At 32.8% G+C, this 26,346-nt stretch overlaps 5 protein-coding genes across 11 annotated transcripts in view; 3 read left to right on the plus strand and 2 right to left on the minus strand.

Annotated features, from left to right (window-relative positions):
- Nucleotides 1-348: 348 nt before the first annotated feature.
- LOC112461012 (zinc finger BED domain-containing protein 1-like) lies at nucleotides 349-4,240 on the plus strand. 4 transcript variants are annotated; one of them, XM_025026031.1, is made up of 6 exons: nucleotides 349-699; nucleotides 1,186-1,318; nucleotides 1,556-1,668; nucleotides 1,770-1,954; nucleotides 2,048-2,225; nucleotides 2,326-4,240. In XM_025026031.1, coding segments are annotated over exons 3-6 (1,893 nt in total). In that variant the 5' UTR covers nucleotides 349-699; nucleotides 1,186-1,318; nucleotides 1,556-1,667; the 3' UTR covers nucleotides 3,855-4,240. The 4 variants fall into 4 exon arrangements, with proteins under 4 accessions (XP_024881799.1, XP_024881804.1, XP_024881823.1 ...); XM_025026036.1 differs by having other exon boundaries at nucleotides 1,191-1,318; XM_025026055.1 differs by lacking the exon at nucleotides 1,556-1,668.
- A 1,431-nt stretch (nucleotides 4,241-5,671) lies between these two features.
- LOC112461065 (uracil phosphoribosyltransferase homolog) lies at nucleotides 5,672-11,982 on the plus strand. The gene is made up of 7 exons (XM_025026140.1): nucleotides 5,672-6,005; nucleotides 6,594-6,636; nucleotides 7,175-7,324; nucleotides 7,404-7,548; nucleotides 7,642-7,772; nucleotides 7,889-7,952; nucleotides 11,379-11,982. Exons 1-7 carry the CDS (start codon nucleotides 5,878-5,880, stop codon nucleotides 11,429-11,431), a joined length of 714 nt encoding a protein of 237 aa, XP_024881908.1. The 5' UTR covers nucleotides 5,672-5,877; the 3' UTR covers nucleotides 11,432-11,982.
- A 256-nt stretch (nucleotides 11,983-12,238) lies between these two features.
- Nucleotides 12,239-16,535, minus strand: LOC112461073 (SH3 domain-binding glutamic acid-rich protein homolog). Of its 2 annotated transcripts, XR_003041515.1 has the most exons (6): nucleotides 15,910-16,535; nucleotides 14,892-15,074; nucleotides 14,585-14,734; nucleotides 14,037-14,077; nucleotides 13,631-13,915; nucleotides 12,239-13,529 (listed from the first exon to the last, which is right to left on the minus strand). XR_003041515.1 is itself a non-coding variant. In XM_025026147.1 (5 exons), exons 1-5 carry the CDS (start codon nucleotides 15,952-15,954, stop codon nucleotides 13,747-13,749), a joined length of 588 nt encoding a protein of 195 aa, XP_024881915.1. In that variant the 5' UTR covers nucleotides 15,955-16,535; the 3' UTR covers nucleotides 12,239-13,746. The 2 variants fall into 2 exon arrangements, 1 of the variants encoding a protein (XP_024881915.1); XM_025026147.1 differs by having other exon boundaries at nucleotides 12,239-13,915.
- A 1,388-nt stretch (nucleotides 16,536-17,923) lies between these two features.
- On the plus strand, nucleotides 17,924-18,855 carry LOC112461081 (60S ribosomal protein L37a). Its single transcript, XM_025026158.1, has 3 exons — nucleotides 17,924-18,031; nucleotides 18,299-18,427; nucleotides 18,677-18,855. Exons 1-3 carry the CDS (start codon nucleotides 18,029-18,031, stop codon nucleotides 18,821-18,823), a joined length of 279 nt encoding a protein of 92 aa, XP_024881926.1. The 5' UTR covers nucleotides 17,924-18,028; the 3' UTR covers nucleotides 18,824-18,855.
- Nucleotides 18,856-19,655: 800 nt separating this feature from the next.
- The window catches only part of LOC112461048 (polypeptide N-acetylgalactosaminyltransferase 5), a 36,045-nt gene continuing 29,354 nt past the window's right edge, over nucleotides 19,656-26,346 (minus strand). For 2 of the 3 annotated variants that reach the window (XM_025026111.1, XM_025026121.1), the window contains exons 3-8: nucleotides 25,912-26,230; nucleotides 25,096-25,273; nucleotides 24,451-24,631; nucleotides 21,922-22,160; nucleotides 21,681-21,815; nucleotides 19,656-21,526 (exon numbers count right to left, since the gene is read on the minus strand). In XM_025026111.1, coding sequence (XP_024881879.1) covers nucleotides 21,377-21,526; nucleotides 21,681-21,815; nucleotides 21,922-22,160; nucleotides 24,451-24,631; nucleotides 25,096-25,273; nucleotides 25,912-26,230 — 1,202 coding nt within the window. In that variant the 3' untranslated portion in view covers nucleotides 19,656-21,376. Of the gene's footprint in view, nucleotides 21,527-21,680; nucleotides 21,816-21,921; nucleotides 22,161-23,046; nucleotides 23,228-24,450; nucleotides 24,632-25,095; nucleotides 25,274-25,911; nucleotides 26,231-26,346 lie in introns of all 3 variants that reach the window. The other variant, XM_025026127.1, reaches the window with a different exon arrangement.

The following is a 26,346-nucleotide window of genomic DNA, read 5'->3' on the forward strand; positions in this document are numbered from 1 at the left end:
TACATACCAGGCGACGATTGATACATCTCGATGAATCTGTCCGGGAAAGACGCGAGGTGTCGATCCACAACTCCGGGCGCACGGAAGGGGGCTGCCGAAATGTCGAACGTCGAACTTGTGACAATGGATCACAATTTCACACGCGTGATATCCGATACGCTACGACGAACGCCCGACGTTCTACGAGACGCACTCGCGACAATTTTTCGGACGCGAGATTACTTCGAACGGTGACGGATCGCGGGAAAGCACAGGACTACGGAGCGGTTTGAACGCGACATCGCGCGATCGTGGCCGCGCGCTCCGTGACTGGTCAGTGGTCGCGCCGTAGGGATGGGCGATACAGTATCGATATTTCAAATATCGATACTTCAGTGCCCAATTATCCCCTATTTGTATCGATACTTTATCGCTCGATATTTCCACGTATCGATACTTGACCCTTGAATATCGAACTTTGGTAGACCTATGTCGACCGTCCGTGGCGGTTGGCGGTGGCGCCCGTGGGCCGGCCCTTGACTATCCTTTGTTTTTTTATGGCCGTTGCCGTTACGTTATCTCAGTGTCTAGAGTGTCCAATGAAGTGAAGAACAGAAGTCTGTAGAGCTAGTTCAAGGTTGAAGTACTTCAAGTACGTAGGTACGTAGTGTACGTACTGTAACAGTAACTCTCTTACAAGAGACTGCAGTTACAATCAAGGTAAGGATAAAAAATAATTATTATGGGAGCTTTCCAGCAAACGACACAAATCGACACAAGCATCGTTTTATCTTTCTTTTTTGGTAATAAGTAACAAAGATAAAACGATACTTGTGTCGACTTGTGTCGTTTGCTGTAAAGCTAGGTATATATTTCTTTTATCTAGTTCACTTTCCAGCAAGCGACACAAGTCATTGAAGTTGTCACAAATGTCGTTCTATCTTTTTTTACTTAGCATTCAATAAATAACAAAGATAGAACGACATTTGAGTTGTATCACTTGCTGGAGAACGCACTCAGATTTTATTATTTATTAAAAGGCTTTTTTATGCTGACACTCGACGCTTGATTTGAGCGTTAAAACTGATCACGTGACCTATCACGTGATCAATTTTGACGCTCAAATCGAGCGTCAGTCAGCATGAAAAAGCACCTTTACTGATCCGTTTTATAGAGTTGAATGGATAATTTTCTTATTTGTATTAGTCTAGACTAGACTTAGAGTGTCCGTATCCAGTAAAGTGAAGAGCAGAATTCTGTACAGCTAGTTCAAGGTTCAAGTACGTAGGTACGTACTGTAACAGTAACTCTCTTACAAGAGACTGCAGTTACAATCGAGGTAAGGATAAAAAATAATTATTATATATTTCTTTTAGTTCACTTTTTAGCAAGCGACACAAGTCATTGAAGTCATTACAAACGTCGTTCTATCTTTCTTTACTTAGCATTCAATAAATAACAAAGATAGAACGACATTTGAGTCGACTTATATCACTTGCTGGAAAACGCACTCAGATTTCTTATGATCTGTTTTATAGAGTTGAATGTATAATTTCCTTATTTGTAATATTTACAGAGTTAAATCTAAGAAAAGTCCTAAGGTGAAAGAGCACATTCCACGTTCCCATTTCCTAACTTCTAACTTCTAACGGCGCACTAACGCACTTACTTTCTATAAAAGTACTAAAAGTAGGCGTGCAAGTTTTCCTTTATTTTATTCTATTTCCTTATTTCTTTCATTTTTTTATTAATTATTAAATAATAATCATCCTATTTCTTTTTCTTTATAGTGCCGCCAAAAAATCCTATTTGGAATTATTTTGTAAAAAGTGATACAGTTGCTAAATGCAAAATCTGCCAGTTAAATGTAAAAACATCTGGAAATACAACTAATTTACATTTCCATATGAATCGATGTCATCCTGATGTTCAGATGGAGAAATCTACAGTATTCGTCAAGACAAAAAGACAAATAGTAATATTTGTTATTTATATTATTACATAACACAATATTTATATTTTTTTTTATTTTTATTCGCCCTTAATTGATGTATGCTTTGAATTTTAGTCCGAAGTAGACAACGAAGATATCATTGACCTTGATGACCCAATCTCATCTCCGGGACCGTCTACGTCTATATCATCAGAAACAGAAACGCGATCGGTATCAGTTTTACGAAATCCAATTGTTTCCTCCAAACAACCTCGAATTGACTCAGCATTTGCAAAACAAAAATCATATCAAGGTATGGAGAAGTTGTAATTATTTAATTGAGTTTTAAATAACTTATTCATTACTAATGTAAGTATATTTAAAAAATTGTTATGATATTTTTAATTTTTTAGATGGAGGATCCAAAGCTGCCGACGTGACAAACAAATTGCTGTTTATGATTGCTAAGGACAACTTACCATTTCGTGTGGTTGAAAAGGAGGGTTTCAAAACCTTCATGAATGCAATATTGCCATTATACACGGTTCCTAGTAGGAGGACCATAACTCATCTCGTGGAAGAGAAATACGAGGTCTTATCAAATATGATGAAAGCAAAACTTTCACAAGTAAATTATTTATCTTTAACTACTGATATTTGGACTGAATCATTAAATATGAAAAGTTTTCTGGGCTTAACGGCACACTTCTTAGTAGAAGAGCAACATAGATCTGTCACAATTGGCGTTGTTGAGATGACTGAAAGACACCAGTCCGAGTATTTGAAAAATTGGCTATTAAATTTAATAGATACATGGAATATACAAAGTCAAAATATTGTAGCCGTTGTGTCAGATAATGCTGCTAACATAAAAAAGGCTATTGTTGATGCCTTCGGTGCAGACAAGCATTTGCCATGCTTTGCGCATACCTTGAACTTAGTTTTGGCGAGAATTATTGATGACGATAATATCGTAAAAGGTTTCTGCGCAAAAATAAAAAATATTGTCACCTATTTTAAAAAATCAGTTATTGCTGCAGATCAATTACGTATTCATTCGAACTTAAAGTTAATCCAAAGTGTTGAAACACGGTGGAATTCCACGTATAATATGCTACAAAGATTTATACAATTGTCCGAAAAAATTAGTGTCATTATTTTGCAATGTCCTACGGCTCCTCCGATGCTAACTGCTTCGGAGTTACAATCGACTAAAGAATTTGTTGAGTTGCTAAAACCATTTGAAGAGGCAACAAAAATCATATGCGGCGAGTATTATCTTACTGCGAGTAAAGTAATTCCAGTTGTCAATATTTTAAAGAATACATTACAGGCGTTTGAACCTTCTACTGATATAGGTCATCACTTTAAAAAGGCGTTAAAAGATCAGTTAAGCAAAAGATTTGAAACTATTGAACACGTATCATCGTTAGCTATGGCTACAATTTTAGATCCTCGATTTAAAAATATTAATTTTAGCGATAAAGTTGCTTGCTCACATGCTATTAATAAAATTACAAGGTTTGTAAATTCTAAGGTTACAGATATTAACCATGAATTTCAAAGTCAACAAGAAAATTCAGATAATAATGATAAAACAAATTTTTGGTCCTATCATGAAAATCTTGTAAATTTAAATATATCTAAACAGATAGTTAATCAAGATCCTAACCAAATGCCAGAGGACTTTCGTTACTATCTGAATCAACCACCGTTAAAAATGAGTGATAATGCCATAAAATATTGGAATATGGCCCGAGATTCGCCTCTAAGAACCTTAGCAATTAAATATTTATCACTAATTGCCACTTCAGTTCCTTCCGAAAGGTTATTTTCTGAAGCAGGTAAAATAATGTCCGAAGATAGGAACAGGTTGACAGGTGATCACCTTAATCAATTATTATTTTTACATTCCCTCGATCTTGGCGATTGGCATTTATAAATTATCAATTCTGCAATACATCACAAACGCTCCTGCCATCCTTCGCGACTGGTGACGAGGCGTTTGTGACGTATTATAGAAGTGAATTTTTACACTCACGTGCAAAAATAAGTAAAATTATTTTTCTGTTTGCAGTAATTACACACTTCAGTGGACTTATTTTTTATACATTCTATATATTAAGTTTCTACTAATGTTTCTTTTCTAATTTTCTTACAATTTGCTTACAATTAAGAATAAAATGTCTCGTAAGTGTATACATACAGATGAGGTAAATTTGCGTTAATTTAATGATCAAAGTATTGCATTTGCTATTATAGTTTATAAGTTCCATTTTCATTTCTTTCTAAGCAGATTTCATATGTGATATTACTGTTATTACACTCACATGCAAAAATAAGTAATTATTTTTCTGTTTAATGTATGTAATCATAATTACAATAATTATAAGTGCTAATGTGATATAATTATAAGTACACATTTTAATATATAAACAAAAACATTTATTTTATAAATAAAAAATTGTACTTAAGGTGTTCTTGTGTACTCGCGTTGTAACTTTTATGCCGCAAAATACCTCTCATTTTATACTTTATTTTACGTCAGAAGTAAGAAATTGGATGCCAAAAATTTTTGCAAACGGCGAACTAATCTAATATCTAATTATGTATGTTTCGATATTGATGATATCGATACGAGACATTCGATATTTTTTGTGTATCGATACTTTCATTTATGATACATATCGATACGATGTATCGATACTTTCAGGCTGTATCGCCCATCCCTATCGCGCCGGTCGCGGTTGCGCCTGCGCCGTTGCCGCCGTTACGAATCTATCGAAGAGCGTTGGTTGCGATTCTCGAAACGCTAACGCTATCGATGTATTATAGCGCCAATTCACGCTACTGTGTTCACGCGGTAAGTCGTCGAACGTAGAAACGACGTTTGAAACATTTAAATAAATATTAGAAACGCTCAAAAGGCTTGAACTGTTCAAAAAATTCTTATTGATATGATGTTAATTTGCGAAGCAACGTGCATACTTGACGATGATTAATCTCTCATGCACGATATACTTTTCGTAGGAAGAGGAAGACTTGCAGGAAATATGGATTAAATACGACCCTGTGATCGCGACGCGCGTTCTGTAACTAATCAGTTCAAAAACTACTTAAAGAAAAACGTACTGTGGCAATTCTCGAAGTATCGGAGTGATCATATAAGGACAAACTAATCACAATAATTAAAAAAAGATGAAATATAAAAGTAAGATTAAACGTAAACGGGAAGATTAAGTGTTTAAAATAATTATATAGTTATTTTTTATATTTACATAATCAAATTCGGTACACTGCGTAAAACGAACTTTATTTACTTCCGCTACACTGAGAAAAAAATGTTCTGGATTTTAGTAAATATTAGTTTGCATACAACTGTGACTCCATTTATTAAAATAAAGAAAATTTTCCTTTTTATTAGTATATTTTTTTCTCAGTGAATACACGTATTTGTATACTAATAAAAAGGAAAATTTTCTTTATTTTAGTAAATGGAGTCACAGAGTTGTATGCAAGGCGGACACACACTTTTTCGTAACAGTAACAGTAAAGTTTCGACCAATTGCGTTGCTTGAATCGGGAACGTACGGCCGTACATTCCCGAATCGAGCAACGCGATTGGTCGAAACTTTACTGTTACTGTTACGAAAAAGTGTGTGTCCGGGGCTTTATTACTTACGTCCACGACTACCTGTCAAATGTGCTTTGGCCCTCTGCCCTCTCACTGCTCTCATTCTCAATGCGCGTTCCAAAATTCATTTAATTCGTTTCGGCTCCATTTGGTTTATTCGGCTCGTTTGCTGCTGCTGCTCACTTCAGACCATTCAGACTTCACACGCTTGCAATCACACGCCGACGACTTGCAAACGATGGTGAAATAACCCGGGCTAATCTTAACTTGTCCGTCGCTGTTCACAATTGTTTTGTCGGTACCGTCGGTGACACGTGGTGGTGTATTCATCATGGGAAGCACGGATACTACGGCAAAATTGCTGAACGATAACCATGAGATCGACGAGTACGGGACTAACCTAAAGATTCTACCCTGCAACAACCAGGTGAAAGAGTTGCAAACCATTTTACGGGATAAGTGAGTATTGTTCTTTGCGTTGAAAATTATTGTTTGTAGTTATAAGTAAATATACTTTATCTTGAAATAAATAGATAAATTGTCTATTTAATTTTCTTTCTATCTCTATACTTCCTATGACAATGAAAAAATTGTGAATATTTATTAAATTAAATTAATTTAATCGAAACAGGGCTAAATAAGAGCTGTTCTTGATGCGAAAGATTTATTCAATCATTGGTTTTTTTATATACTCATTACTACACAATCATTAATTTATTTATATACTCATGTATATATTGGGTTGCTGGGGAAGTTCTGGCTGTTTCAAGATTTGGCAAAAAATCTGTTCACTGGAGCATTCGTGAAATTTCTGCTGTAGGAACATATAAAGGGAGTATATGTTGCCTGTGGATGGTGTCTACTTTTTGAAATAATCAATTTTTGGTTCTATACAAAATAAAAGTGCTCGGTGTGTTCCTAAGGCAGCTAGAACTTTTCCAACAATATAATATATGATCCATTTAGATATATAAAATGCTAAATTTTTGTATAGATTGATTATTAAAAATATCTATGAGCTACTCGTTGATAGGCTTTATTTTATAGGAATACCACGAGAAGTGATTTCAAGTTCTATGCTGACCGTTTGGTAAGATATGTTTAATCTTGTATCTTTTACAATATTAAAAGCAAATACCGGATCTGTTTTCTATTGCTGCACTGGCTGTACTAATTCAAGAAGTGATCATATACATTGAAGTGTGAGAAATATACGTATATAGATACGAGATTCATCCTTTAGGATCTGTTTCTGTTCTGCTCTTTCCATTGTGGAGATAAACTCTGAACTAGCGAAGCCAGTTTGACAATAGAAAACTGACCCACAATGTATGTACAGTTCTTGATAAACGATTCAAGATAAACTCTGAACTAGTGAAAGCAATAGAAAACAGACACACTGTTTGAATTGTGTTGTAATTTAAACCAATCCAAATTATTATAGCATACATATACATACATTGTGACATATTATGCTAAAAGCTTTCTCTAAACTTTATATAGTTGACTAATTATCTATACAATAGACATTAAAAGATGTATAGTATGATTGTTAGAAGGCTGCTTTCTGATTTTTGCTGATTATATGAAGAAAGGAAGCCATTACGATTTTATTTGAATTGTTTTAGATCAGACTAGTTATTGAAGAGAGTTTGAACCAATTGCCGTTTACGAAATGTGTGGTGACAACTCCAACCGGTGCCAAATACAAAGGTTTAAAATATCAGAAGGGAAATTGTGGCGTATCTATAGTAAGAAGTGGAGAAGCTATGGAACAGGTACAATCTTAATTAATCCTAAGCGTACCAAGATCTTTGTACGAACTAGTTGCTAACTTACGAAATAATACTTTTATAGGGTCTAAGGGATTGTTGCCGTAGTATCAGAATTGGTAAGATATTGGTAGAGAGTGACATTGACACGCATGAAGCTAGAGTAGTTTATGCTAAATTCCCAGACGATATATCAGAGAGAAAGGTCTTATTGATGTATCCAATAATGAGTGAGTATTGAAAAATATTCTAACAATTGAGAGTATGTTTGGCACTGAGTTGAAAGAAGATCATAATATGTCTTATATTTACTGCACATATAGGTACAGGAAATACCGTTATAAAAGCCATAGCTGTGCTAAAAGAACATAATGTGCTCGAAGAAAATATCATTCTGTCAAATTTGTTTTGTACACCAATTGCAGCCAAATCTCTAGTCACTGCCTTTCCTAAGGTGATTTCTGTTATTGATATTTGTTTGCATTTATATGAGTTAATATTAATATTAAGATATATGATAATTTATAATATTTCGTTTTTTTTTTTTAAGTAAAATTTGATTTTTTACAGATGAAGATCTTAACGTCTGAGATCCATACTGTTGCGCCAAATCATTTTGGACAAAAATACTTTGGTACGGATTAATTATATTTCACTACTGCATAATTTGCTAAGAGACAAATATAGTGCATAATAAAACGAGAAAATCAATTGAGTGATTATATGCTAAAAATAAATATCCTGTCAAAGCTAATTAATAATTAAAATTATTATGACTTTTAATAGTAATCTATAACAGTGAAAAAACTATATGTACATACAATGTCGGATGTTTTCAACAGATGTTCTCACATTCTCTATGAATTTTAGTTTTTTAAGTAATTATTTCAATATTTTTTTAAAATACATATTTAACTTAATATATTTCAATTTAATATTTCAAATATTTAAATATGACATTGTAAGTAATGCTTTATTTACCCATTTTGTATAAGAAAATTAAATATTTTGTTATTTTGGATATTACAATTGAGAATAGATTTACCTAAGATTAATTATATACTAATAGTGCATATTCTTTTTGATAAACAGCTTTGACAATTTTATAAAAATATCACAAAAGCATTTGTTTTATAGAAATATACTGGAAAGTATAATGTAGATAATCAAATTTTGTTTTAACTTTGAATTATAAATTTTTAAAATATAAATCTACTAGCTGTAAGCATTCTCTTGATTTTCTCTATGTATAATAAGACTGTAAGTAATACATTTGTGTTTCAAATGTACTTAAAATTGACCGAATACCGAAATAATTGATATTTTTACAATGACATCTCTTTTAACAGTTTTTTAAAATTAGATAAGATAAAAGTTTTATTTCACATTTTTCTAATTCTCTTATGTTCATAATAGGTACTGCATTATTAATTTTACATGTGCTATACTTAATGTCAAGTATTTGCATATAAAATATCTCGCATTAAGATAAGTTAAGTGTTATATGCGATAATACTTACCAGTTCGGGTATAGCATGTATACATATATATACACACACATCTTTTAAATACAGATTTATAGGATCACCGTCCCAGAGAAAAACAGACAATTTGATAGATAAATAATTAAGAGCTTGACATTACAAACATATGTTTTCAAAATTATTTTATTTTCTTATTTCGTAAGAAAGATATTTTCAGTGAACTTAAAAGGATAAAGATCTTAACTGACATTATACATTTCTAAGTTTACTAAAGTTTAGTAATGTCAGGTTTTCTATGTACACATGAATATGATATGTGTACAATATGTTTGTACATAAACAAGAGAAGTTATAAATAACTATAGCATGTGTTAATTAAAAAAAAATTACAAAATATTTTTTATTTAGTTAAAGCATGTTTTTATTTTTTTTTATTCAGATATAGTATATGACTATCATTATGCTACAGATGTATGCGATTATCTTGGAGCATATAAATTTCCTGTGAAATAAGATTAATATACATTGTTGAATTTTGAGTCACGTACCACACACAAAGCATAGTTTTGTACCATTCTTAACAGTATATGCATAATCGAGTATTCTTTTTACACAATACATAGTTTAGTTGAAATAACATCAAAAGTTATTTCACCATTTGATTTAAGCATTGTCGAAGAAAAAGAATACCTCATTATATGTTATATGATATCTTAAAATAGTATATTATACACACATAATTATTTTTGCTACATATAGCTTACAGATATGTGAAAAATGTGCATAATACAAATGTCTAATGAGCATAATTTGTTTTATTAGAATGTATAATAGTCTTGAACATACATTGCATTGCAATGATTTCATGATTATATTTATGCATATATTCAAAATTACATAAAAAAGCGATACACAATGAAGGGGCATATATATATTATATAATCCAAGACTCTTACATTTTTTGAAGATCTGGTAAATTTAATTTATCCTTGATTGTTGCATTTTATACGTAATTGTAACGGAATATGTATTTGTATACAATATGTATTGATATAATTATACAATACGTATTATTATACGTATTATATATTTCTTAACACGTTTTAGTCGGACTGGGTACAAACTTTGTTTACAATAGTTTTACAAAGAATAACAAGATATATAACATTTTTTGTTTAATATAAAGAGAATTAAATGTTATAACGCACCGCGTAATTTATTTACCTACTTAATAGCATAAAATATACTGATTTACTCAAAGAGGTAGTCCTTCCCAGCTGTCCGTTAATGTCAGTTAAGAACAAAGAATGATATATGTATAACAGGGATATGTATATTGGGAACTATTTTATGTATAACATATACACTCAGTATATAGAAACAAAAAATACAATTCACGTTCAATAATTGAAAACTAGAAAGGAGCATCATATACAACCCTATAAATTTTTTATATCAGTAAAGATATGTTTAATTACATGCTCATTAAATGAGCTATGCAGCTTTTACATGTAGCAAGTTTCAAATAGAAATTCGAAAACAATATTTTCTGCAATTTTTTAGGTAATTATTATGTATTTGTTTAAACTATTAGAACTATTAAACTATATATTAGTATAAAATTTTAAACCCAACATCTTAACGAAAATATAGAGATTTAGTATAAAGTCCCTTAAACTTGTTCTTAAATTTACATTGTCTACGGCATTTTTATTAAAATATTTGCCTTATAACGTGCCTATGAAAAAGCTGCATTCAATAATTACAACAATATCAGTAAGACCAACAATTTTTATGTGATGTAAATTCCTGTTATTGGACATGATGTTTATATACATATGATTGTTCATAGATTTATTTACGTTGATAATTGTTTAACATTTTTCGCATCAGCAACAAGTTTGTTTAATGCGTTGTATGCGTAATATTGATAAATATAGATATATGTGCACAATAATTATTAATTGAATAACACGACAAATAACATTAGAAAAATAAATATAACTTTGAAACTGGACTACTTTTTATTTTTGTGTATTTTTTTTATATTTTAATCTATATTTAGAGGAATTAAATATTATTATTATCGTAATAGAACATAGATCATTATACAGCACACAATTACTTATTATATTAATGATTCTCTATTAATATAATTAACCAATAAACACTAATTTTGTAATTTGTTAAATTTATTTGCACGTTCTTCTCTAATCTTTCCAATCGTGATTAGAAAATTTGTTCATTTTTATTAGTGGTAGTGAAATTTTTCACTAAAAGACAACCAGATTTATTTTTAATATTTGTATAAACGATCTTTTAGACTGAAATATCCTGTATATTTCGTTTTTGTTGATTAGAATTTCGTTATATAATTAATGTTACTGAGAAGAGAATATAAATATACAATGAGAATGATATTTTATATATTTTACTGTTGACAAAAACGCAGTTTAAAGATTTTTCACAAATATTATTTCGAAGTTTTCTTTATAGATTTTTTTATATATAAATAAATACTTTTATATATACTTATTTCAAATTATTATAAAAACATTGATAATTATTGGTTTCAGGCTGTACTCGTGTTGTAGTGGAGACACCAAATATACAAGAGAAAGATAATTGAGGATGTAGTATCATTAGATATTGAACTGATCAAATAGTAAATTCAATTTATTAAGAATATGAAGGATGTTATAAAAACTTAGGTAAATCAATCAGATTATTTTTAACCTGAGAAAGGATAAAGAATATTTTTAGATATTGTATACCAAGAAGTATATATTATGCACATAGCTAGTTTTTATATCGCTTTTCAAAGACATCAGCATATACCCTACTACAGATTTGTTATAAAGTTATATCTATATATATATTTGAGTATCGTATCTACGTATATACATATATACTTACCTTATTTAATAACAGAAGACAAAGTTATTCAATTCCTCAAAACATATATTGTTATAGATCATATAATAGTTATTATTTGGTCAAATATATTAGTAAATTTCAAGGATATATAAACGGAATCTTAAACTTGAATCATTGTATTTATTAATAAATTCTTGTATGCATGTAACAATGATTGCTGTTGAGCCATATATGTATATATATGTATATATACATATTAGTATATATACACATGTGTGTGAGTGTGTGTGTATGTGTAATGAATATTATTTTTGTAAATATGGTTATATCTCTAATGATTATATATCTTTAATATATGTTAAAATTTATTTTAACATTAATATTCAATCTTTATTGTTACTGCCCCCTCCCCCTCATCTTTGTAATGAGAAAGACATATCAACATGAATAAAACTTTGCCATTGCTCTCTTTGATTATAGCAGTAAATTATATGTAGTATCATGTGCGATATTAATAATAGATGTATCATGTTGAAGAATAGAATTATAATAGCAAAAATAATGTTTTATTTCATTTATTTATTTTTTTAACAAAGCAACTTGTAGCAAATACTGGATAAAGCTTAATTTTTTTATGATGGAAGTATTGCTTGATATAGATAAGCAATAAAAGATTTATGCAAGATATTAATCTTGCTGAGCATAGGAAGAAAATGTCATGACTAAAAATAATAAGAGAAACAATTTATATAGGCCTTTTGTGATCGGTACAACTGCCGCTATTATCACGCATAGCTATTTAGAGCATAACCAGTTTGAATAACATAAGATTTGTATACAGTATTCTTTTTTTAAATTCATTGTACATTATCATTTTATGCCAGACATGAAAAATTTTTTGTATGATATATGTTAAATTGATTGTGTTGTTTCAATAGTAGCAGTTGTAAGAAATTCTCTCACTTTTGCTTTAAACTTTTATATCATTACAATATAATTTACAAGCATGGTAAACCAGTTTTTCCGTTTTAAAAAATAGAACTTTTTTTAGAGAACTTAATCGTTCGTTTTAGACACAAAGATTCTAATGATCGAATAGACTATTGAATAAGCATGAGTCATATACACACATATCAATGAAATCATGTCACGCCAGTATGAGTCATTTACACCAGCATAATTTTGTCATGCTTAGAAAATGGAAGCTTATATTATAGAAAAGATATTCATATAATTCAGTTATAAAAATCTAGAAATCTTCTTTTGTTCTGTTCTTTCTATAATAACTACTTCTAACATATTTAATATATAAGCTCAAGAAATCAACGACTTCTTAAAGCCTACTTGGAAAGACTGTTTTGATTATCTTAACGCAAGAAATGTCCAAATACAAATTTTTCTAACAAGCCAAACCTATCTTTAATACTGTTGTGTTCGATTAAAAAAAAGTATAATATAAATATAAAAATTTTTTTCTCACGGGTGTAACAAATCAATAATTATATCTAAAAATTAAAAAATGTTATTATAGTATGTATTTATCTATATATCTGTCCTCATATATCTCAAATGATATTGTGTATATGTATATGTTGCTATATCCTATATTTATTTTTGTACGTTTTGCACGCGGCAACAAAATAACGAGAAAGTTGCACATGTAAAAGAAAAATATATACTTCAGTTCGATTATTGGATATGCTACGATGTATCGGGTATGGTGCGGTGCGAAACAATGCAAAAATAATAAACAAACGTGAGGATGTATATATAAAGATAGCGATATGAAGGAATTGTCTCATATCACCTAATCAGACCTGTGGCAAAACATTGGTGAAGACGCGTTTGATCTAAAAATACAAAGTATATTCTATAAAAGAATGTTCCATGCGTCATTTATACTGATCATTCAACAGACTTTCTGCAATGCAGAATATTATCTTGGCAGTACCTTCATTCAGCCTTAGTAATGTAATAAACGTAGCTTTGCAAAATACGTTTGTGGGTGGAAAAGGAAGGATGTCATTGTGTGGAATAGCCCAACTTTACATGGGTATATCTCGGTATCTATTCCTCTTTCTCCTGGTCATCGGACTTTTCTTCATTTTTATCGCCACTATCTTCAGCGTGTTCACCTTCGTCGCTAGCGACTACTTTTGCCGCGCTATCTACTTCGGTTGGTTTAGAGTCGTCTAACGCTTTAGTCTCACTTTCTAGAGTTGTCCTTTCTGGTAAACTAGAACAGATAATTATAAATTAATTATTCAATATTTTTAATCGCAGTATAGTTTATATGTGTTTTTAATATGTTTCCATAGAATCCATTAATCCGTTTATTATTATAATATATCATTTACCTGTCCGAAAGTAATATATCTGCTTCTTTGTCCGCGGAGGGCTAAAAGGAACAGATTGCAAATATTAAATGTGTACAAACTACTAATATAAATTTAGTAGCAAAGTCATTAAGTTAGTAAATAAAAATAGGTAAAAATTAAAATAATTTTAAGGCTGTATTCCGATATTCACTGTCAGCAACTTTCAGTACTGAAAATCTATAGTATACGTGACGTAAAATATAGATTTGCAGTACTGACAGTGAATATCGGAATGCAGCCTACATATAACTAATGTTCGTTATAAAATAACAAAATGTAGTTGTCAATTTATATCGTCGTATAATGTTGGCTCTTTTTCAAAGATATATAAACAAGTAAATATAAAAATAATTTGTCATGTGTCGTACATGTGACACACAATAGGCATGATTGTAGTAATTGTCATTTCTATTTTGGCACGTCGGAATTCTTTCTCATAAAGAAGCCGGGTATATCTATATAATTTAAAAGCAAGCTAAGACAAAGCTCTTTTTAAGTTTCAGTTCCGAACAAAAGAACAGCATTACCTCTCGACTTGAAGTATTCCCATTCTCTTGAATTCCATCACTCTGAGACTTCGAATCGAGAGTGATTTCTGCGGTACTCACTGCCGGCGTCACTTTTAGAAACTTTTCCAATTCGTCCATTTCGTTTGCTAAATCAAAATCTTCATAATCCTGCAAATTTAACCGCTTGTTTATCGTTTATAAAAAGTAAGATTTTAAACAGTTATTTTTTAATGGTTGTTGCACGTGTACAATATATTTTAAAAATTACACTTGGTATCTGTTAAGAATAATAGAAATGTCAACAGCACAAAAAAAAGATAATTACACCGCAATAATCATCCTCGTTAAATATCTGTGGTGGCAATGGATACTTGTTGTTTCTAGCATTACTGTTAGCTTGCATGAATTCTTTCTCCAATTCCTTGCCTGGCTCCGTTATATCGATGATCTCATATTCCACATTTTTACTATCTAGAATCATCATCACGCGTTGCTGTCTTTTCTTCACCTGTAACATATTTACATATAGTTAAAACTTTTCGAAATCTTTTAATTTATAATGTGCGTGTTACTTGAATTTGTTATAATCTACCTATAAGTAGCAAATATTAAAGAAAGTAGAACTTAATATTTTATTTTACAACGTTAAAATTATAATGTCAACTTTATAATATTCGTAATGTTTATATGTTACAAAGCTTAGCTCAATTTCCATTAGAGTCAGAGTTGCATACAGCATCTGACGGAAAAACTCATGTACGGCAGAGATTGCTGATTGCAACCGTCTAGTATTTTTTATTATTTTCATAATAATAATAATAAAATTTACTTAACAATATTTATTGATTGCTGCAAAATATCAACGGCAATAATTGCTACAGTAACAACATGATACTATAAATATTTGCATTATGTTTAACAGACGACAGAACAAGTTTGCCTTATCGGTAACGGAACTAGTCGCTATCAAGCTAAATATACGTGACAAATTCGACAACCGACGCTCCTGATCGAGCCAGATAAACAGCCGCGGGCGAGACCCGTGATAAACAGCTGGACAACTGGCGTGACACCACCGTACGTCCATCGTCGAGGAGAGCGAGCAAGCGGAACCGATACAAGCGCATTATATCGCGGATGACAGTGCCCGATCATTAGGGCCGCTAATGTGCGGTGCCGTTCGCATTGTAACCTGATACAGCGGCGACGACGACGACGACGACGACGACGGCAACAATCGTGGTGACGACGACTGCCTGGCGCGCGCGGTGTCAGACCAGGCGCCGTGATCGAGTGTCGCGTGACGCGACACCGGAGCCCGAAAGAGCCGCTGGAGCACTCACTTCCTTGTTACCGCTGATACCCGATACGTAGATCTTGACGACCATCGTGCTGGCTGGACGAACCACCACCGGCTGTGCTCCTAGACTCGACGACGCGCGCCGTTCCCCTCGCTGCACTGCGTCGCGCTGCGCTACGCCACGCTCACCGCTCCACTCCGCTCCGCTCCGCTCCGATTAGGCGGCGCGCCGGACAGGCCGGACCGCCGGACGGACGACGACGACGTGCGGGAACGAACGCGGGGGGCGGACAGCCGACCACCAAACCAACCGGTCGCTCGCGACGGCGCGGCGCGGCAATGATTCCGCTACTTATTAGCCGCTTGCACTCGCAGACTCGCACGCTGATGACACACGCGTGACCGTGACGCACCGATCGGATCTCCGAACGGACGAGGAAAGCGGAGCCGGCCTCTAACTCTAACTCTACTCCGGACTCCGGGCTGCTATACGTGTGGCCTGGTCCTGGTGTGGCCTGGCCTACGTCATACCGGGCCGGTTCCTCTTCTCCCTACCCCAGGGATGGAACATGGAAGATGGAATGAGCGATTCCCCCTCCCCTGCTGCGCTTCCTCCGCGAGCGGCGTAAGGAAGAAAAATATACGCCCGTGTCGGGAAAAATAATTTTGCGCTCCGCAATGTTTATTGAATCTTCCCGTTCGGCCGCTTCCGCGATTATGTAACGCGACAACGCGTTACGATGACGTACGTTACGTAATCGACGCGTATTTTTGGAAATTTGTAAAAAAAAATACACGAGCGATGACGTTTGTTTGGATGCATCGAGTGCTACGCGGACCGCGAATTCTTTGACTAGCGATCGAATTTTGTAACTTGGCATTGTTGATTGATTTGATTTGCTAAAAAGAAATGCGAAAATTGATTGAGGTATTTTTTTTACCGCTGAAATTTTGGTAGCGGGGACAGCTTTCGAAAAAATAAATGAAGCTCTTTAATTGGAGAAATCGAGTAAAAGTATACATTACGAATTCGAGACACGAAGACTCGAGATTTTTACTATTTAAAAATATGCGCTTTTGCTATACGTTTATGTGTACGTTCCTGTGTTAGGTAACTCGTCGATAATCCGCCGTGTCGGTCGACGTAGGTTCGAATAAAATTGAATTAGCCAGGGCTACTTTCCTCCATATGTGTAAACATGTGTCCATAATCTCACTCAATCACTCAATCTTCTACTTCCATATATATCGAGTATATTGCAATCTGTCGTTTTATATTAGTTTTAAAAGCTACACTGTATTTTTCAATATATATATTTTTTAAGATATGTATATGTGTGTCTTTTTAGAATTAATTATTTGCATATGTAAATTCTGAAAAATTCTTAGAATTATTATGCGATATTGAGAATTTTCTTTACCAGGGAAGCTAAATTAAAAACATATATGTTCTGTTGAAAGTTTGTTAAATTGTATTAGGTATATATTTCACTTTTAGAAAATACAATTCGTATTTTGTTCTACTAAAGAATATCTTTTTAGTATGTATTGAGAAGATTGTATTATTTATAGATAGACTATTTTTCTTGTCATAATAATTAATATTTTGTTAACCCTCGAAAGCTACACTGGGGTCTCAGGAATCCCAACGGAATTTTGAAACTACGTTGGAAATTATATATATTTTTTAACGCGTATTTTTTTGTAATATATTTTTTTTAATTCTGAGTTATCATAATTCTCGGAAAATTTACAATCAATTGAAAAAAAAAAAAAAAAAAACATTAGAATACGATGATTTTTTGAAACTTATGAGCGAAACGTAGCTGAGATCCTTCAGTGGCTTACACGTATGCAAAAAATAAATGTTGCCTGCGTAATATGTTTATCTTCTAACACGTTTTTAGTAGTCGAGATACATACAGAGTATCTTCTTCAGCAGAACAATGATACAATTCACGTTATAAAATAATGTTCGCAGATAATGGAAATATTTTCCACTAACTTTAGAATCGTCAAGTCTTTTCCGCGCAAGTTTGAAATTCGCCACCATATTGGATGCGCGCGTTTCCTTGCGGCCAACTTCCGACATTATACGACGCTGCGCTACGCGAGGTTACTCTTTTCCGGTTTTCTGCCGAAGTCTACTCCGCTTGCTCGAAATGGTATGATATTTTATCGAAACTTACGTACTAAATCTTGCTGAAATCTACGTGATATTGATGAGCAAATAAGAATAACTGTTTTCGAGAAATTTTTTATGTATATATTTCACCATGAAATGCTAACGTTACACGCTTATGGGGGTTCTAACCCTACAGCGAGGTTATGTTTTGGAAGTGTTCCTCGCTCTATTTTCAACGATCATATATTATTTATTCTTTAATATTACCGAAGTTACAAAGATTCTAAAACTGTTCGACTTTTAACAGGCAAAACGCACGAAGAAGGTCGGAATTACCGGCAAATATGGCACCCGTTACGGTGCCTCCCTTAGGAAAATGGTCAAAAAAATGGAAATTACCCAACACAGCAAGTATACTTGCTCATTTTGCGGCAAGGTGAGTAATTGTCATGTTTTATCAATACTATAAGTTGGGAAGATACACTTTTAATGTTTGATACTTTTTAAAATTAAGATAATTATTTTTGGGTTTAATAAATTCTCCTCACTGCATTATAAATGTAGTATGTACTACGTTATAAAAGTTCTATTATAAGTTTTTTACATGAACATTATTTTATAATTTAATGCAGTTAGTAAGAAAAATTATCAAAATATGTATCAAGTTATACTATTTTTCAAACAGGAAGCGATGAAACGCAGCGTCGTAGGCATCTGGTCCTGCAAACGATGCAAGAGGACAGTTGCTGGTGGTGCGTGGGTATATTCCACAACGGCTGCCGCTTCAGTAAGATCAGCTGTACGTAGATTGCGTGAAGTTAAAGAACAGTAAATATATGTAATAAATATCTTTTAAACAATTTATACCGTGATTTTATTTAATGTGAACCAATTGTTGATTATTTAATGTCAACCAATGATTGACTGTTTTTAATTGATTTAAACAATCAATAATACATTTTTAATTAAATTTAATTAAATTGATCATATTGATCTTATTGAACTGATCAGTTTCTTCGTCAGGCTCATTATCTACACATTTCTGCATTGTCCTTTATCATAATTTTATTTTATTCTTTTTTTATTAATGAATATTAATTATTTATGCATACAAAAAAGTTTTGACGAGGATGAAGAAGTATTAAACGTGTAAATTATAATTAAACTTTTGCATTTATTAATCAGGAATTGTAAGTATTAAAATAATGATACCAACGTTTCACATATGTAACGAAACTAATTATTTATTCTAACAAGATGTAATTGTGTATTGATCGTAGTTATTTTATAAGATTCTATAGAGTACTTATATGGTACAATTTTAACAACTATAAATAAATTACTTTTTAAGAGGATTTGTCTTTTAGTCAAACTTAATGACATTCTGAGAAAAAAAATAAAAGTCAGCTTTAAATGTCGTTAATGTGCATACATCCATTTTTACAAACTTTACTTACTTTATAGATGTTTTAAATCATTATACTAGCGTTATAGAGACATGCGTTATTATAAATTTAATAACGTATATAAATAATTTTATTGTCTTTAAAAGATCGTGCTTACGCAGTTCGGGCTATTATAATAATTGAAACTCCTTTCGTATCATCGTAATCGATTCAAGCTAGAGACATTATTCGTTGAGCAAATGATTAAAATGGGAATCCTTCATTAGCAATTTTATTCATATTAATAATAGCGTTCTCCACGAAATCAACTTGTAGGGAAAGGAATAAATGTATTTGCAAAAAGAGGTACTATTGACTATCGTTTTTCGATCGCGATCGAACACTTTATCATTTATCTATAAAGTTGACTGACACATTGCTTATTTCAACATATAAGTAAATTTGTATTCTATACAAAAATAAATACCACAGTCTTAGAAGACAAATGTATCAAGCTTAACGTTGCACCATCACCATAACATTCTTTTGGATTACATAAGAATAATGAGTATATTCGTCATTCAATAGCAGATACAAATAGGGAAGGTCTTAAGGATGTGTCGAAAGTTATTTCACAGGAGTGTAAACTTATAAAAGTTTTCAATAGCAGATTTGGGAATCTTTTACATCAAGCAACTTTTATAAATATTCGAAGAACAAGAATAAGAATATTCTATTGCAACTTGTGATGTCGAAGAGAAAGGTGCCAGGATTTAATTTAACGGATGATGATTTTGTTCAATTAATCTCTGCATAAATATTCATAAATGTTCTCGGCATGTGCAGTTGCATTTTAGTTATAAATTCGTTACTTAATCTTTGAGTGATTGCACTTTAACGCATCATGCTCAAATATTGTTTTCTTTATAATGATTTACGGTATGTTTCGTCGCACGATGATTCGCAAATTAAACAATGTTCAGGGAAGTAGTTACCAAGTAACTCGCAAATGTGCGCAATAGCTGATCATGCCAGAAAAATCTGCTATCATTAAAATATGGAAGACATTCTGGTACGTCTGCATTAAAACTGCATTATGTCTCCGTAATAAAGTTTAACGAGAGTTAATAATTGTATGCATCTAACTAAAACCTGATAAATTCTATATATTGCTATAAATTCTGATAAGTACATTCTTCGTACGAAACGACGCGTAACAGTTAAATTATACGAACGAGATGCAACGAGGAACTATCAGAAACATGAATATAAAAAGATCCAGTGCTCTTCCCTAGTTATTAAATGGATTGTACAATAATAATTTTTTTCTATATTATTATCGCGGTAGCGTCACATCAACTTCACTGACATTCCAGCATTCACTCCGTCATAATCTCGCGATGCATTTCTAGCATATTCACATTTCATTTCGTTGCGTACTGATTAACCGGTCAGTCATTCGTCATTGCACTCATTCGAAATTATCAAATATGTCTCTCTCTCTTTTGTTATTAACAATTATTTATAACAGTGGTCTGATATGATTCCTTCTTTACTGCTTCTCAGCCAGAAAAGAAGAAAAGGAGTTCACTCTGTTCGTCGTTTAGTATCACTTATGTTCACACGCGATCAGAGAAATTCATTCTCTGTCACTATTGTGCATTGATCAAGGCGTACCGTAAGGACCGTACCACAAGGAATGGCAGTAAATTCGCGATACTGCTTTATCAATGGTAAATAAATCCTGTAGAATCTAATTATTTAACTACGATTTCTGACGCGATTTCGACGAGAATCGATTCCTGTCGCGCACTGTCAATTCATTTGACGTACACATTAGATGTGATATTGGACCGTTTCTTCGCCACTAGTTATAATACTTCATTATCTCTTCTCATACGCGCACTTGGGAAGTCCTTTGCGATCAGTCCATTGGTTACAATTTATTAAACATATTAACAAATATTGCGTATAGGTCTGGCGCTTAAAGTCGATTCGTATTAGCTGGCCTGCCACTTGAATTTGCTACGCATAATCCATTTTTGGCCGATGTTGTTGACATCGCATTGCGCCAAGACGGGTTGCGAGGCATCGCCCGAGTGGGGTTTTGACAAACAGTAACCCGTATTTGTGTGTTTAATCATTTTGGTCTGAAAGAAACGGTGTACATTAATATTAATTATGTTTATTGATTATTAATATTAATTGTTAAACTACGTTTCATCTTTCTTTTTTATATCTATAGATATCTGTTTTCTTTATAATATTTAAGCATCTTTTTTTCTCTAATCATGTTTCTCTTACCTCATCGTTATAAACCCACGCTTGATTACCACCCATGCCATGACATCGTACGATCTTTACTGGACCTTGTGGGCTAGCTGCATCAAGGCACATATCATCAGACATTATCTGTTGCCGTTTAGTGTAAGCAAATACCTGGATAACACAGTTCTCGTTAGAAATAACGTTCGAAATAGAAACACTATCTCTCGATTTCTATCAAAACGTGTGAATTACTTCAGTATCCAGAATAAATACAAACCTGATTACCACCCAATCCATGACAATAACTAATTCCGACGTTTTCCCCGGTTCTCCTGCCCATAGTATCCAAACAAGTTTGCGTTTCAACGTTTTTCACATCGCCGAGATAGTAATAATCTAACGGCATTGGCGATTCTGGATATATGTTCTCCAAATACCATCTGAAGCTTTTGCATTTCAGTCGTTCTCTGAGTTTTACCCGCTCGGAAACGTCACCGACGTCGACGTTTCGCGCCCCTAAAAAAATTGATTTTCTGTAACGCTACAAGAGCTTACAAACGACGAATTTATTCACATATATCTTTTTACATATTGTGCTTGCATGTAAATTGGTTGAAAAGAAGATTTTTCAGAGGATTTTGTGCTAAAAATAAAGAAATTTGTGACCATGGTATATTGTATGATACATTAATTGCCATATGCTTGCTCCTAAAAAATAATTGTGCAATTATGCATTTTTTTCTGGAAATCTGAAAGAAGTTTATGTAAAGAACTTTATGACGTAGCATTGATTTATATACATATACACATATATATACACACACACATACAATACTGTTCATACATCTGCAAATGTAGCGTGCAGAAATGTATTGTGCTTTATCAACATTGTTTTATATTTGAGTAATTTTATACACATATTGTCAATTAGGAAACTACTATGAATACATGTATGCTTCGTATTCATGTTACTTGTATATGTTTGCCACTATAATAGAATATCTCCCTTTAACAATAACCTTTTGACTATAATAGTATCACACAGAACCCTTAATGCCATGCGTGACTTATTATTTATTCTCCAAGTACACCTCTACATATCTTATTTGCATTATCGTTCTCGTTTATTGTACATTATATCCATCGTTGTCTAATGGATTATTAAGTAACAACATTACAGCGTTGAGAGAACGTAATAGCAATGATGTTTTAAATAAATGTTAACGGGTATCTGATAGAGACAGCGAGCACCCGAAGCCGTAAACGAAAATGATTGATAAAGAAACATGCAGAGAGATCTTCCAAAGCATGCGTCATTGCAAAGCAACCAAGGCATAGAAAGAGATACATAGGGATAAATTCTCTTTTTTTTTTGTACGAGATACGCCAGTGTTAGTGCTACCTGGATTAATGTTGTAATAGAAGTACTTCCATTGGTCCAACCAAACTTCTGCGAGCCGCGCATTGTTGTGGTTGACTATCTTGCTGGTACCGCCCGGGAAGGTATACGGGGTTGACTTACGGAATACATGCCCGACGTGCGAGCATGTCGCAATTTCCAATGTCCCACCACACATCCATATCTAACCAACTCAGTTCTGTTAGTGTGTTAGCAGTTACAAATGATAGTAACACGATAAGAGACAAAAAGAAAAAAAAATACAACACATGGCAAATATGATAAATCGTATTCTGCGCCTCGTGGTAGATTTAGAAATCTCTTCTCTTGCGGCACCTATAATGTAGTCTGATAAGAGAATTCCATTAAAAGCAAGCGCAATTTTCAATTGGTTAGTCGGCTGGATGGATGAGTGGTTAAGACTACATCAGCATTCGTAACGAGACATAGAAATAAAATTTACCTGAAATACGTTCATTCAATGATCATGTTTAATGACTGTGGTCATTCTCTAATTTCTATATCGTACAGAAGTGTATTTATCGTTTGGTCGATCAAAGAAACAAATTGGAGTAAAATATTTTGATGACAGCAATCGCGAAGATTAGAATAATTTCTGTAGTTAGAGATCTTGATTTAGTTTAGATATTAGCAATATAATGTAATATAACTACTAATGTGTATTATGTATGAAATATTAGTAAATACACACATAAATTATAATGTGCACAAGACATACAAAAGATGATTAACTAACTTTATGGTATATTTGTGGATGTATAGCTAATGTGTTAAAAACTATTTTATGAAAATGTATTAACATAAGACTGTTATTAATTATTAGTTAAACGGAGAAACAACTTGTTAACAAGGAAATAATGCATTCAAAAACAACTGCAATTCACATAGCTGTGTGAATCATAATAATTTCATGAGGTAATATAAATGGCTTGTATCAGATACCCGTCAAATATGTTATATAGAGTTTCGCTTGAATAATATAATATCTATAATATAATATTATTGTAGAATATAATAATGCAGTTTCAAAAAATGCTTTGTCAATTAACATCGTCAATTAACATTGCTTTCGGTATATAAGCGCTATATGAGTACCAGCTATATTTTGAAACAATGCTATTAATCCTGAAATAAATGTGTTAAATTCTAACAAATTTTTCAATAGTTCCTTTTAATTACATCAAATATATATGTGTTTATATATACGCAATAATTTTGAGAGACGAAGATGTGAGTAAATAACACGTTTGAATGGTACACCATGTATGGTACACCATGTATGGGACATGTATAATTGATACGTATAACGATGTGGCATCATTTAGCGCAATTTAGCAATACAACATTGGGGAAAAATTAATTAAACGATACACTTGATTATCTAACCTGGATTCATGGCATAGTAAAAATCTCTCCACTCATCCATCCAGACTTCGGCCACCCTAGCCGCATTGTGCAGGACTATCTTGCTGACACCACCAGGGAATGTATATGGGCTCTTGTCCCGGAATACATGTCCCACATGTGAACACGGACTGATTTCTAACGTTCCGCCACATTGCCACACCTACAAGGCACTTATGACTTCACAAATAACAACGGAAATTTGTGCGAGAATACCCTTTGAAGACCCTTCAAAAACTTTGTCAAATATCCTAATAGTCACAATAGTGCACAGTTATCTCTAATAGATAACAATACAAGATAAAGGAAAGAGTTATTATTTATTACTGGATATTAGAAATGATGAAATCGTTTTTTGTAATGAGCAAAAGTCAAGTTTCAGAGAATCCTACAAATTAATTTACACATAAAATATATGGAATTAGAAGATCAGCATGAAATCAGCAACTTTTCAAACATTTTGGTCTTCTTTCCTTCATATATATATAAATAATCATTGTTAATCTCTTAGATTAATTAATCTATTTGCCATGTGATTTTGTTGGATACAAGCTCATGCTGTATAAAATTTTCGTGGATAATCGCATTATAAACTGGTAATTTTCTTTACTCTTAAAGAATGCTCACCCGGAAGCTCATTTCAAGATTTTCACCGCCCCAGATGTCCATGCCTTCGTCGTACGCGCCCAACTCATAGAAATATTCTTTATCAATAGAGAACAATCCACCGGCCATAGTCGGTGTTCGTAGCGGTGCCGTTCTGTCGCTATTCCTCCTGTCCATTTCTCTCTGGGCGACTCTGTACCTTATTGAGCAAAATCAATATAATATTAATATTTTGTTTAAAAAGAATAAAAAATTAACAAACGCACGTTGCATTAATATATCATTTGAGATACTGCCAATGCGTTTTGTTTCAGAATTTCGAAATTAATTATAGATAATTTTAATTCAATTAAATAAACACAGTAAATGTGCACGTTTGTGGTCAGTATTGCGGGAACCATAAATGATTTGTAAACTCGAAAGCTCGTAATTACACACTGAAGGAAAGAAGAGAAATTGTTATTGATTATCACATCGTTATATATAGCTGTAACTAAATTAGAACGAGAAGTATTGAATTTATGAGTATGGTAGTTTAAAAATCGCAGAATTTATGAAACTACGGTAATTTAACGGAGACATAAATTTATGTCAATAATATACATGTCAGAAGGGATCAATAGATTTAATATTTCAAGCGGATTTAGCTATAGGCCAATCTAACTATTCATGACTTGCAAAATATGTAGATTTGCACATTTGCAACTCAAATGTCTCGTGTGTGTCCTTTTTTTTTTAGAAGGCAGGAGAGATTTAACTATTTTGGTTAAAATATAGGAGCGTAATGTTATTAAAATTCATGACGCTTATAACGTTGTAACGTTAAGGCTGTAATACCATCTGAAGTTTAATTTCCAATTGAAACCTCCCCAGGTCATATCGCTCGCCGGGATGTACTCGAAGGTGTCGTCGCTGATTACGTCTATGATCGGACAGACAACGGTATGCCTGTCGTTTGCGATTCTTGATAATAGCGGCTCCAACCAACCCTCGGTGCACTCACAGTGCGCATCGAGAAATGTGATTACTTGTCCCTTGACGTGCTTTGCCCCTAAAAGCCTTGCTCTTATCAGGCCCGACCTCTTTTCGGTGCGATACACGTACGTAGGAACGGGTAGCGTGGCTATGTAGTCTTCCAAATCTTGCTTCAGGTGCTCTAGAAAATCAAATTTTCACCGGTTATCTCGGTCCAAATTTTACAACTACGATTCTTGCAATTCTCTATCGATACGGAATGTTTATATTTTTTTTCATTCAAACATACAGTTGGTC

This window comes from Temnothorax curvispinosus, unplaced genomic scaffold (genome assembly GCF_003070985.1).
Source record: "Temnothorax curvispinosus isolate PA1 unplaced genomic scaffold, ASM307098v1 QBEX01001173.1, whole genome shotgun sequence".
NCBI lineage: Eukaryota > Metazoa > Arthropoda > Insecta > Hymenoptera > Formicidae > Temnothorax > Temnothorax curvispinosus.

Excerpts from the sequence above, each read along its gene's own strand:
- LOC112461012 (XM_025026031.1), top strand. Across the intron at positions 1,955-2,047 it reads TCAAGACAAAAAGACAAATA|TCCGAAGTAGACAACGAAGA; the intron begins GTAATATTTGTT and ends TTTGAATTTTAG. Across the intron at positions 2,226-2,325 it reads AAAACAAAAATCATATCAAG|ATGGAGGATCCAAAGCTGCC; the intron begins GTATGGAGAAGT and ends TTAATTTTTTAG.
- LOC112461065 (XM_025026140.1), top strand. The coding sequence starts at position 5,878 with ATGGGAAGCACGGATACTACGGCAAAATTGCTGAACGATAACCATGAG. Across the intron at positions 7,549-7,641 it reads ATTGATGTATCCAATAATGA|GTACAGGAAATACCGTTATA; the intron begins GTGAGTATTGAA and ends CTGCACATATAG. Across the intron at positions 7,773-7,888 it reads TAGTCACTGCCTTTCCTAAG|ATGAAGATCTTAACGTCTGA; the intron begins GTGATTTCTGTT and ends GATTTTTTACAG.
- LOC112461073 (XM_025026147.1), bottom strand. The coding sequence starts at position 15,954 with ATGGTCGTCAAGATCTACGTATCGGGTATCAGCGGTAACAAGGAA. Across the intron at positions 15,075-15,909 it reads GTATCAGCGGTAACAAGGAA|GTGAAGAAAAGACAGCAACG; the intron begins GTGAGTGCTCCA and ends AATATGTTACAG. Across the intron at positions 13,916-14,036 it reads GATATATTACTTTCGGACAG|TTTACCAGAAAGGACAACTC; the intron begins GTAAATGATATA and ends TATCTGTTCTAG.
- LOC112461081 (XM_025026158.1), top strand. Across the intron at positions 18,428-18,676 it reads CTTGCTCATTTTGCGGCAAG|GAAGCGATGAAACGCAGCGT; the intron begins GTGAGTAATTGT and ends TTTTTCAAACAG.